The following is a 12566-nucleotide window of genomic DNA, read 5'->3' as shown; positions in this document are numbered from 1 at the left end:
CCCAGCAGTCTTTCCCGCCAAAGGCCGTTAACGCCGCAGAGCATCGTGGGACAAGGCTCCAGGCTAGGTTTCACCCAATGCTTTTAAGGCGCGGACTTGTTTTAAAAGAGACTATTCCTGAGAAAACGGACTATCCTTTAAGATTCGTCAGGGATTAGTAGCTCCGTTGACGAGGGATCTCTGTTTAATTTTTACCAAAGGGCCGGTCACGTCATTTGCGAGCCACTCCACAAATCCAGAACGCGAGGAACTTTTTTCTCCCTTCGCGCGGAGGGTGACGTCGCGCATGCGTGAGCGTACCGCTCGCAGCACCCGTTACGCTCTTGCGCGTGCGTACTGAGACCGAATAGCAGCTTCCTCCCGCTTCTCTTCCTCCCTCCCCCCATATCCGTGCGCCGAGCTGATAAAGGCGCCATTTTGGAGGGGCCGCGGGAGACGTGGTGTCGCTGCGGGCTCGCTCTGCCGTGCGCTAGGCTTGGTGGGAAGGCCTGTTCTCGAGTCCGCGCTTTTCGTCGCCGCCATGTCGGGAGGTGGTGTGATTCGTGGCCCGGCAGGGAACAACGACTGCCGCATCTATGTGGGTAACTTACCTCCAGACATCCGAACCAAGGACATTGAGGACGTGTTCTACAAATACGGAGCTATCCGCGACATCGATCTCAAGAATCGCCGCGGAGGACCGCCCTTCGCCTTCGTTGAGTTCGAGGACCCTCGGTGAGGCGGCCTGGGCCTCGCCGCCTGGAGGCAATAAGTTGGAGTAGTTGGGGAAAGGCCTTGTTACCGAGAATGGGGAGGTGGGCTTTTAGGTTGGGGGTAAGACTGTGTCGCCCATGCAGGAGTCGAGTAAGAGCCGAGTCGATGTGGTTTCTCTGGTGGCTGGGCCCACGGACGTCCCCAGAGTGGACTCTCCGTCTCGGAGCGGGAAACTGAGGCGCCGAGGGCTGGTGTAGTGGTCGGGAGCCTGGCGTGCTTCTGGGTGGGGGAGGGGCCATTCCTATTATGCAGCGCATGTGGGCTCTTCCTCGCTGGGTGCGCATGTGCGGGGGCCGCTAGTTCCCGACTGAGTTAGCTGCCCCTCCCGGGCCTTACTCTTACACCTCTTGCTTTCTCTGATCACGCAGAGACGCGGAAGACGCGGTGTACGGTCGCGACGGCTATGATTACGATGGATACCGTCTGCGGGTGGAGTTTCCTCGAAGCGGCCGTGGTACAGGCCGAGGCGGCGGCGGGGGTGGAGGTGGCGGGGCTCCCCGAGGCCGCTATGGGCCCCCATCCAGGCGTTCTGAAAACAGAGTGGTTGTCTCCGGTGAGTTTTCTGTTGGTGAGGGTTGTTGAGGAGGGACAGGAGCCACTTTTAAGTGTTCCCTTGCGTGAGTGGTTTTGACAAATGCCTGTTTTTGTGGTAGGTCTTAAATTTAGTTTCTCGGGTGAGTTTAGTAAAGGATAACCGTAGTGGAGGTGTACCAGTGTGCTAGTTACCTACCATTAGGTCGGATGCCTGGACGATGAAGATCCTTACTTTACAGAGAATTTGGGACTTTGGATTCCAGAATCTTAATTAATGGCTCTCTTACCTACGATCTTGAATCTGATTAATTTTAAAGTGGTTTTCGTTCTAGTATAGATTTTAAGTGTAGTGTGAAATTTAGGGTGATTGGTATTGAAAAAATACTTTTTTAGGACTGCCTCCAAGTGGAAGCTGGCAGGATTTGAAGGATCACATGCGTGAAGCAGGTGATGTATGTTATGCTGATGTTTACCGAGATGGCACTGGTGTCGTGGAGTTTGTACGGAAAGAAGATATGACCTATGCAGTTCGAAAACTGGATAACACTAAGTTTAGATCTCATGAGGTAGGTTTTACACTTACTCTTTTCTTTGGCCAGAATTGGATACAGTGGTCTTAACAGTGGAATTTGAAGGTAAGATTCAGGCAAGGGTGTCCAAGTAAAATACCAGATTTCTGGTTTTAGTTACATTGTATTCGTTCAGCATGCCTGAAGACAGGTGAAAGCTTAGATCTTTCAATCGAAAGTTCTGTCTATTCAATAGGGAGAAACTGCCTACATCCGGGTTAAAGTTGATGGGCCCAGAAGTCCAAGTTATGGAAGATCTCGATCTCGAAGCCGTAGTCGTAGCAGAAGCCGTAGCAGAAGCAACAGCAGGAGTCGCAGTTACTCCCCAAGGAGAAGCAGAGGATCACCACGCTATTCTCCCCGTCATAGCAGATCTCGCTCTCGTACATAAGATGATTGGTGACACTTTTTGTAGAACCCATGTTGTATACAGTTTTCCTTTACTCAGTACAATCTTTTCATTTTTTAATTCAAACTGTTTTGTTCAGAATGGGCTAAAGTGTTGAATTGCATTCTTGTGTAATATCCCCTTGCTCCTAACATCTACATTCCCCTCATGTCTGATAAATTGTATTTTAAGTGATGTCATAGACAGGATTGTTGAAATTTAGTTAATTCTCCATGCTCTTCAGACTGTGATATTGTGTAAATGTCTATTCTGCTCTGGTTTGTGTGAACTGGGATGTTGGGGGTGTTTGTGGTTATCTTACCTGGGGAAGTTCTTATGTTTATCTTGCTTTTCATGTGTCTTTCTGTAGACATATCTGAAGAGATGGATTAAGAATGCTTTGGATTAAGGATTGTGGAGCACATTTCAATCATTTTAGGATTGTCAAAAGGAGGATTGAGGAGGATCAGATCAATAATGGAGGCAATGGTATGACTCCAAGTGCTATTGTCACAGATGAAATTGGCAGTATTGACCTTATACTAAAAGGCAAGGGATAAAAGTGATTATATATATATATATATATATATACATCTACCTTAAAACACTTGCAAACATCTTGTGCAGTTATCTTTAGCTACAATTGCTTTGCTCTTTAAACCTTGGCAATTGTGGCAAAATTACATTGCCCATTTTGTAACAATTATTTTGCTCCCTTCCCCCCTTTTTTGTTTTAATAGGGACTAATGTGGGAAGAACTGGCTAATTTGTCACAGTGCTTAGTTACAACTGTTAATGTGTGACCTGCTGTTGGTGTACATGTGGGTACAGGGTGTCTTTAATTCCAACCAGATAGAGTATAATATCAATACTGCTAAATCTGCATGTCCTCTGTGTGACTGATATAGCGTTGCTATTTCATTTTTTTAAGACAAAATGAAAGCAAAATAGAATTCCAATGTATTGGTGTAGATAATCTAGTTGGGAATATTTTTAAGTCTCACCTTCCCCTTTAAACTAATATTCATAATTGACTCATGTTTAAAACACTTTAATTTACAAATTAAATTGCAGATGGGAGCATTAGGTTTAGTTTAGCCTTAGGGTGGGTAGCAATACGAGTAAACTTTTCAACTACATAACTTTTTGCAACCACAAAACCTGTAATACGCTGTACAGTAACAAGTGTTGGCATTATCAGTTGAACTGTAAATATAAAATGCTTCTTCCAATTAGTCTCTATGATGATTAAGTTTCTAAAATTTATCTGAACACCATTCAGAAACTTGTTTTGGGGAATTTGATAGTTATTGATGTACATCTGTTAAACTGATGACAGACATAACTCATCATTCCCCAGAAACCTTTTTTGATTACAGTATCTAACATTTTGCCTCCTCTTTTTTGGTTTTGCTGGTTATAAAGGTTTGGATTGGAGAGGGCTCACTGGATCCCAATCCTTGGAGCTGGATCATTGGATTCAAATCATAATGTGGATAGGATAGGGAGGATGAATTACAAGGATTCATGGAGCGGGATCAGATTACCAGGAACATAGGAGTGGATTCCTGCCCCAACCAAACCGCATTCGTGTGGATTTTTTTTTTTTTTTTTATTCAACTTAATTGGCTATTCCAAAGATTTTTTTTTTTTTTCCTATTTTTGACGATTGGAGCCCTTAAGATGCACGATGGAATTGTGTTTTGCATTTTTTGGTAAAAGGAGCAAAGCGAGGACCTGGAGATAATACGCTGGAGCAATCTCCTTGGAAGGATTCAGCACGAGTAGATGGTAAACATTTAAAGGGGAAAGGGGGGGTTTGTTTAAAATAGTAAATCAGTAAGTCACTTCTAAATTTAAAGAACAAAATTGGAGTTGAAGAATAAGTAGGTTTCCAATTGGCTATTGCCGTTTTTCTTTGAAAAAAATAAACATTTTTTAAAAAACTATGCATGGTTGTCCTTTTTCCTCTTCATGTAAAATTTCAGTTGGGTGACTAGTTTATCAGTTAATACTTTTGATGAGATTATGTTGTGTGTTAGTAAATTAAAGGTTCTTGAAAGGTAATCTAGTAAGTGGAGTTAGCCATCTCTTATTGTTAATTGTAAAAGACTTCTGGGGGAGATAAGGTTAAGAATAAGGCAATTGTGTATATAATATGGTAAATGGGGGGTGATCTAGTTTCTGAAAGATAATCTTCCCATACTTTGATAAAAATGATTAAATTTATAGATGTTTAATTTTTGGTGATCATCTAGACAACATAGGCTTTTATGCAAAATTGGGTAGTGACCAGTTAATGTTAACTTGGGGATAGCCTTTGAGGTTTTCATGCTCTTCTCAAAAATTGGTAAGTATTAAATGTTAAATTAAGCACAGATTAGCACCCTTAACACAAATTACATTTTTTTCTGAAATGTGAATAATACACTAGAATATTAACTGCTTATTTGTCAATAAAAAGCTGGGCTTTCTTTAGAATTTTGCTTTGCAAAACCCTTCTCAACCATAAGCTGATTCTGTATCCAAAACCTACCAAAGCAGTGATTTATATCTTAGTCTGCTAGTTGTTGTATCTTTTTATTTCGATAGCCCCTTGGTGCTATATTTTCATTTGAGTTGGGGGAGGAGATTTTTACTTAAAATCCCTAATCTTTTTCTTTTGATTTCCTCATAGCTAGTCAAAACCATCAAAACACTTTTTTCTGCACCCAAAAGAAATAACTAAATCTTAAACATTTGCCTTGGATGCTAATCAGAGCTGGAAGCTGAATTTAAGACCACTATGCAGGTGACATAATTTGAAACCTTGGAAAAACTATACATAGTCGTGGTAATAGAAGAAATGGGCCCTAAGATATTTACATAAGGACACCCAACCGAAACATTTAGATGAACCTTGCGGAATGTAAGGAAGAGAATGGGATATTAAGTTCAAAACTTAAGAGTCTCCTTTAAGTAAAGAACTTGGTTGGTATAAATTAAGGAAGTTACTAGTTTTTATGCAAGGATTTAAAATACAACAGTCAAGAAGTGGAAAGATTTTTACTATTTGAAACCTATGTTTCATGTATAGAATATAAATATTTTTAAATGACTAATTTTTGAAATGTTAGTATGAGTTAGACTTAAGCATGTGTTCATTAAATGTGTTGGAAACCAAGATAAAATTGCCTTCACTGAAGATAGTGCATTTAAGCTAAGTTGAGAGCTGTGCTCTACTAAAAGTTTAAGTAGTCCCAACCTCAGAATAGACGTGGGACACAAAATATTGTCTGATAATAAACTGAAGATTAGAGAACTTGGCTGCATATTTATAGAAGGTAGCCGGGTACCAGACCAGGCAGCTAAAACCTCTGAGGGAAGATGCAGACTTTGTTTTTCAGTCTTAGGAAAAGAACCTTAATCTTTATCCATTTTGACAGCTATTTAAAGAACGTCAGTTTTGGAACTAAAGGTGGCCCTGAATTGTTCCCCTTTTCTCCCTATTTATGTTCCTTTAGAATAGTGTAGGGAGCCTGTAATTAGTTTGTTATTTTCTAACCAAGGAAAAACTTAAGAAGCAATTATTTTTCATTAACATCAGATTGAATAACACACCTTGCTGTTCAGCCCACATCCTTCTGGAAGCAAAAGGTAAGAAACCCATTTTCTGATTCCTAGTTTTTTGGGACCTGAATTTTATTTTTAAAATTGGTTTAGTAATTTTTTTCAAGGACTGTATGAACATTTTCTTCGTTTAAAAAGTTTTTCCCCTAAGTTTTATACCCACATAAATATTGAGTGCTCCCATGTCCATTTATTGTAGTCCTTAAGTTCAATATGATTCTAGAATTTCAGCTTTCTTAGTTTTATCTTTGAAACTTCTGGCTCATTACGACTGGTGTGGTTTTTTTCCTTCACATTGTCTATGTAGATCAATTTCTTAGATGTGTCTTTTTATTTTGTATAATGAAGTTGTACCGCAATTACAATTTAAATAACTTTTATGTATGTATTTACCATAAAGTATTAAAGAAACTATTAGACTGACGTTTTGTTGTAACATAACCATCCTGTGGTTTCATTTAGTTCCATCCCAGTATGAAGAGTACAGAGGCAGAAAACAGGTTCACAATCTCTTATCCAAAAAATTCTGAAAACGTTAAATGTGAAACCTGACCAGAATCGATGCCTTTGTTTTGTACTTATGGGGACTACATGGTCTTAGCGGAAATACTGAGGCTTCATTACACAGTTGGCATAGGCTTTGCTGGGGCTGTTACATGATATGGACTCTACCATACTTTATAAAGTGAATGGCTCAATTACAAATATGCCTGGTCCCTTGAGTTTGGATAAGAGATTATAGAACTCTAATAGAATATAGAGCTAAAGCTTCTGTGTAATTTTGGGCGTGTGAATAAAAACAAACCTGTTAAATGTGGATCCTTTATTAATGGAGATCTGAGTTCCCCGACTTTTTTAGACTGAAGCAGCCACGAGAAAAAAGGTATGACCCACATTTCTTTATATTCTGTTGCTATAGTAGACTCACAGTTGTACTCCACTGGAGGAAATTACTCTGCCATCCTAGTGTATGTAGTGGTATATTCACTTCTTTGAGGTAATTTTTTTTTTCAGTACTTTGCAGGAATATTGATCACTATGATCCTATAGGAAAAGCTGGGATTGGCATGAAGTGATGAGATTATAATTTTGATTGTTTATTGAATATAAATAGTCCTGGCAAAAATTTGCTTTAAGTAGAGGCCCAATGAGTTACAGTTAGACGAGCACTTATTCCTGTGATTGAGGACTTTGGGGATGCTTCTTGATAACTTCAAAAGCTATATGTGAAGGTGGTGGTGATTTTTGTAGGGATCAAGGAATTTTTCTATTAAAAAAATTATCTGGTGCTTCGTAGTACCCCCCCCAAAAGAAATTGAATAAATTAGTCTTTGTCATGTAGAAGTTAATTTAGTTATAAATAATCTCACAGTAATAAGTTCTTCAGCTGGGCTATTGGAGAGAGAAAATACATGCATGCCATTGCTTAAGGAGTTGCTGTTTTAGATGGGTGTACAAAACAACAGACAGATGAAAATACCTCTGGTCTTGAGTTCGGCAGATCCTGGGAGACTGTTACCTATCAACTATTGATAAGAACTATCAGTGTGAAAATAGCAGAAATTGAGAGCCTCTCTAGAATGCTATACACATTCAGTATGAACAAAACAATTTAAAAGGGTTGCCAAATGTCTAGTAAGTTTTTTTTACCATGTTCTATTGCACTCCATTGTTAAGTAAATGCTAGGGAAAACTGTGTAGCCACTAGAGGGAGTTATTGTACAAAATCAACCAGGAAAGTATCCCTACTGTAAAACAGCTCTAGAGAAGTGGAAACCAACTCCTTTTTTTTTTTTTTTTTTTTAAGATTTATTTATTTACTCAAAGAGAGAGAGGCAGAGACGCAGGCTCCATGCAGGGAGCTTGACATGGGACTCATCCCGGGTCTCCAGGATCACACCCTGGGCTGTAGGTGGCACTAAACCGCTGCGCCACCGGGGCTGCCCTGGAAACCAACTCTTAATCCTCCCTATCAACTCCAAAGTTAGGTGGGGTGTTTGCTGTGGGTGAGTTTTCTTCCTGTAACTTTACCTCTGCCTTATCTGTTGAGTAAGGATCCATTTAGGTCTTGAACAGAGTGTTATTAGTACTGGACCCTCTAAAGAAAAATATGTCTAGGTTCAGGAAATTAGAAAATGCTGAAGATGTGAATCTGCTTGTTTTTCTGCCTGCCTTGTACACTTACAGGTATGGATCAGTAAGGCTAGAAGTGTAATAATTGGGTACAGGATGTGCTGCAAAAAGTAATCTAGGCATAAAATTGGTCTCCTACTAGGAAAAACAAATATGCTTTCAGAGATCTTTGTCATTTGTTTTTATGGCATGAAAAGATTTCTGGAATCTTATTTCTCAGCATTACGAAGACTTGGTGTTAGTTACAGTCTTAAAACCCTGCTTATTTGTCAAGTTGACTTACTATATTTTTTATTTCTAGGCTTTGCTTAACTAGGCATAGAGTATCATGATCAGAAAGTCCATATACATGGTTCTCTTGTCATGTTTACTTAATGCCATTTTATATTAAGACAGCTGAAAATTTGGGGGGAATTAACACTTTAGCATCTGTCATTCCTGTTATCTCCTTCCCTATAACCTAACATTGCAAAAAATGTAAAGGACACAAACTTATCTCTAAATTCACTGAAAATACTCTTAACATTTCTTAGGCCCACTTGATCTTAGTCAAGAAAATGGTATGGGAGCACCCTTCTTAAAACATTGTTAGAAACTTGTCTGCTTTGAAGAATAAGATACTAAGCAAATAAAAGTATTTTTCCAGGAGAGAAGAAAATGAAGTTTACACAGTAAAACTTGTCTGCCTGCTTAACATTTTCTGTGGCAAGTGAGGCTGCAGAAGGTGATTGCTGATTAGCAGGCTTGGTGCAAGTTGGATTGAGAATGCTCTAGGTTTGGTTATTGCCTGTCCTTAATCCTAGGAATGTTAGGACCTAGGAGGTCCCAATTTAACTTATGAAGAGATACTCTAAAACCAAAATCGTACAATTGAAAATCCAGAATTCCCTTTGTAAAAGAGAAAGGCTAAAATTTGGAGATTGTAAAGTGCCAGAGGCATGCAGAATTGTGTCCTGAGGTGCTGTTAGGGAAGCCTTAACATACAAAATTTGGGATAAGCTTTCAAGTTGCAGCAATGATTAAGGTTTAAAACAGGAACAGATTGCTGCATCAGTCACAAAAGACCACCAACAGCCTTGAAATACAAGGCTGAATTTGAAGTCCTTTGAAGTCCTGGGCTGAATCTCTTCTGCCCCTAAAGTGGCTTGTAGAAATTTGACTTAAACCGTCTACTGTATGGCCTGTGAATGCCAAGTGTGGTCAAAAACTCAGTATCTTCACTCCAAGCCCCAACAGCCCACCAGTTACTATTGCTAGGGCTTTTTTTTTTTTTTTTTTTTTAATGAAAAATGTATCCTGTCACTTTCTACTAGAGTTATTTGAAACTGCAGCGCTTGGAAATTACTCTTAGAAATACGGCACCTGAGGCCCTTGGTAACCTAGCTCCCAACCTACTACCTCCGAAGTTTCCTCTCTAGCTAGCCTCCCCTGATATACTCCATATCCCAGGACTTGGCATTCTCCAGCATTTCTCTTGCATTTGGTCCTCCTATTCCTTCCTCCTGTAATGCCTTGTATCCGTTTGTTTAGAGAGGTGGAACTGAAACTTTTGGATAGTACCTCAAAATCACCTCCTGGAAATTTAATACCCATGATAGAGACAGAATCATTCTTTGGTGTGTGGACACAGACCTTGTGCATTTTACTCTGGCATAGCCTTGTCACTTAGCTTGCTTGCACTTATCCATTCATCTACTTCAACTTTCTTGCTTCATTAATTTTTATTTTCTGAGGCACCAAGATAATGTTTGGCACGATAGTCGCTGAAAGCACCCACTTCAAAAAGAGTAAGCACTATTGGTTCTTCCTCTGTTCCCACAGAGTATTTCTACTGTATTTTAAAACTTTTGCCATTCTGCCTTGATTATCAGTGAGTTGTTTATGTGTCTGTCTTTTCTAACAGGTCATAACCTTTCTTCCTCCCCCTTCCAGGTACATAGCACAAAATAGCTATGCACTGAATAGACATTCAAGATAATTAATCAATTGCTTTGGAAGAGAAACCTAGAAATTTGAATTCTTTCCCGTACTGAATATCTTGAATAAGTAACCAGTAAATAGAGGTCTAAGTTTCTTTTGTGTCTAAGTTGGAAATAAATCATTAATTGATATTTACTGTGTAGTAGTAGAAGCTAAATATTTGTATGTAACATTAAAATATCATTTTCCATTCTGTGACCTCCTGGAGTGTTTCTAGTTCTTTTTGGAGACTTTTTTTTTTTTTTTAAGAAATTTGAATTACAAAAGTGTGTCAAGAGTGACATCCACATTTTAAGACCTAAAATGTTGATTAGCAGTACAGCAAGCACACTACAACAAAGAAAACTAAAAATGGTTCCTTTGTCCTCTAAAACTAGATAGTAAACTTGTACCAAGGTGATAATTGAGTTCTATGACTTTCTTTATAACCAGGTCTTAGCCACAGTACCACCACAAAACTAAGAGTTTTGTTTAATTGCCACATCAAAATGCTGTTTAGTTTTGTGTTCCATCTCCATTTGGCATAGCAGCATCCTTACCTGTACATCCAGATTCATTACTAAAAGTGTTTTTGCTGGTTTCACTGACTCCAGTCTATATCCTGGCCATCAAGTCTGATCTTCCTAAAACATGTTAACTGCCCTAATACAAATCAACAGTGGGTTATAGTCTATTTTCCCAATGTACCACTATTCTCAATCACATCTTCCCTTACTCTGGTTGGTCTGGTAAATACAATGCTTCTATTTGCTTCTGTGTGTTTGTAGACATTTCTCCTTCCTCTTCCCACTTAATCACTAAAGCTTCAAATCCTCATTCTCAGTTAAACATAATTCCTGAAACTAAAAAGTAAACTTCTAAGCCCATATAGTAGTTCTCTGTGGTGCATTTAATTTCACAAACTATTGTTACTGTTGAAGGTTTTGTGTTAATTTTTCCTACCCATTGAGGTTTCTGTAGCATTTCTATACCATGCAGCCACATGCAGTGCTAACAGTTGGCTAAATGGTAAGAGGTGGAAAGAACTTACTCCTTAAAAGCAACCCACTAGAAGCCTGTTTCACAAACTTGGCTAACCAGGTGGATTGTTGGAGAAAATTCTAATTTTAGTACTGTATCAAATAATTCCTTCTTAGATGTGAAGCTAGGAAACTCAAATTGAAGTGCTTGCTTAAGGGCACGTAGGTGGCTCAGTTGAGCATGGGACTCTGTTTTATCTCCTCCGGTCATGAACTCTGGGCTGTGAGGTGGGGTTCAGTGCTCAGCACAGTCTGATTGGGATTCTTTTCCCCCTCCCTTTCCCTGTCTGTTCCTCCCCTGGTCACATTTTTTTTCCTCTCAAATGAATAAATGCTAGCCTAAGCCACGTATAACAGGAAAAGTAAATATCCCAAAGATCAGTCTTGGAAAGTCAAGGAGAAAGTTGGTTTTTTGCAAGCTGCGCACAGTTACGGTATAGATCAAGAATTGATCCTGTTGTCTTAAGAGAAGTTCCCTCTTTCTCCTAAGTCTCCTTTTTATATCATTAAGCATGATTCTTAACATGCTTTAAATTACTTACAAACTTAATCGCCATACCTCAGTGAGAATTCTTTATTATCCGTTAAGGCATAAGGTGAAGATTTATATAAGATTTATAGTACATTTCCTTGGTTAGGGAATCAACGTGACTCCAGGACTCTTGACTAGTACTAAGTGTCTCAAAGCCAGGAGACTCCGCAAACCTCTCCCCACACACACATACCCTATAAGCATCCCCATTTCTTTTGACTCTAGTTCTTCCACCCTTTCATGATCAGCTAAAGACTTAAATACTCTTGGAGTAATTGCACTATATTTCTGCTTTGCTTTTCTTCGTGTTTATATAGTGTTATGCATAATGTATGCGCTTGTATGTTGCTTTCAGTCTAGTTGTTTCATGTGTATGTGTTTTGCTTCCCCGGGGTACCTGATAAACTCTTTGAGAGCAAGCACAGTTAACTTTTGGACACTTATTCTGAGATATGTGGTATGCTAATGCACACCTTAATGTTTATGAATATGTTCATGAAATCCTAGGTAGGTGCATTGCATAGCTGAGATTAGTATGGTCCTCCAATCATTGGGCTTATTTCCAAAGTAGTGACTTCAAGGATTCATGTCCTTGCTACCTTTTTTTAATGGAAAGTTTGAAGGAAAAAAAATGCAAGAGCATTAAGGCATATACCTTATTCTCAAGGAAAGTAGTAGCTAATTGTTCCATAAGGTACTTTCACTCATTTTAATCTCCAGTGATTTTAGCTTCATTTTGCAGTTTGAGGAAACAGGCTCAAAGAGGTGAAAGTAACAGGCCCAGAACTTGAATCCTTGTTTTGTGACAGACTTATTTTACTACCACTTTTTAAAAGCCAGCCTGCCTTTTCCAGTAGGGCGGTTTTAGGGGTAGGTTAAGTCTTTGATTCAAGTGAACATCACCTGTAATATCCACCTGATGCCACCAGGGTGTCCCATTGTGCTGTCTTTGATCCAAGTTGTTAACATGTTGCTGCTGATGGCTGTTTTGAAGCCCGAGTTCATTTCGTTTCTGTGGTGGTAGCCCAGAACTCAGCAGTAAGAAAGTG

At 39.3% G+C, this 12566-nt stretch overlaps 2 protein-coding genes across 3 annotated transcripts in view; both read left to right on the top strand.

Annotated features, from left to right (window-relative positions):
• The first annotated feature begins 520 nt into the window (after positions 1-520).
• SRSF1 (serine and arginine rich splicing factor 1) lies at positions 521-4193 on the top strand. Of its 2 annotated transcripts, XR_004818607.2 has the most exons (5): positions 521-714; positions 1122-1306; positions 1681-1853; positions 2053-2733; positions 3670-4193. XR_004818607.2 is itself a non-coding variant. In XM_025440710.3 (4 exons), exons 1-4 carry the CDS (start codon positions 521-523, stop codon positions 2245-2247), a joined length of 747 nt encoding a protein of 248 aa, XP_025296495.1. In that variant the 3' UTR covers positions 2248-4193. The 2 variants fall into 2 exon arrangements, 1 of the variants encoding a protein (XP_025296495.1); XM_025440710.3 differs by having other exon boundaries at positions 2053-4193.
• Positions 3896-12566, top strand: part of VEZF1 (vascular endothelial zinc finger 1) — a 32037-nt gene continuing 23366 nt past the window's right edge. Inside the window, exons 1-3 of the mRNA XM_049114123.1 lie at positions 3896-4035; positions 4922-5035; positions 5831-5880. The gene's annotated coding sequence lies outside the window, so the exon portion shown is untranslated. The remainder of the gene's footprint in view (positions 4036-4921; positions 5036-5830; positions 5881-12566) is intronic.

Source organism: Canis lupus, chromosome 9, assembly GCF_003254725.2.
Source record: "Canis lupus dingo isolate Sandy chromosome 9, ASM325472v2, whole genome shotgun sequence".
Classification (NCBI taxonomy): Eukaryota; Metazoa; Chordata; class Mammalia; order Carnivora; family Canidae; genus Canis; species Canis lupus.
This window is presented reverse-complemented; position numbering and strand designations above follow the sequence as displayed.

What these genes read in the sequence shown, in the direction of transcription:
- SRSF1 (XM_025440710.3), top strand. Translation starts at nt 521, where the DNA reads ATGTCGGGAGGTGGTGTGATTCGTGGCCCGGCAGGGAACAACGACTGC. An exon ending in AAACAGAGTGGTTGTCTCCG is followed by an intron (nt 1,307 to 1,680) that starts GTGAGTTTTCTG and finishes ATACTTTTTTAG; the next exon opens with GACTGCCTCCAAGTGGAAGC. An exon ending in CTAAGTTTAGATCTCATGAG is followed by an intron (nt 1,854 to 2,052) that starts GTAGGTTTTACA and finishes TCTATTCAATAG; the next exon opens with GGAGAAACTGCCTACATCCG.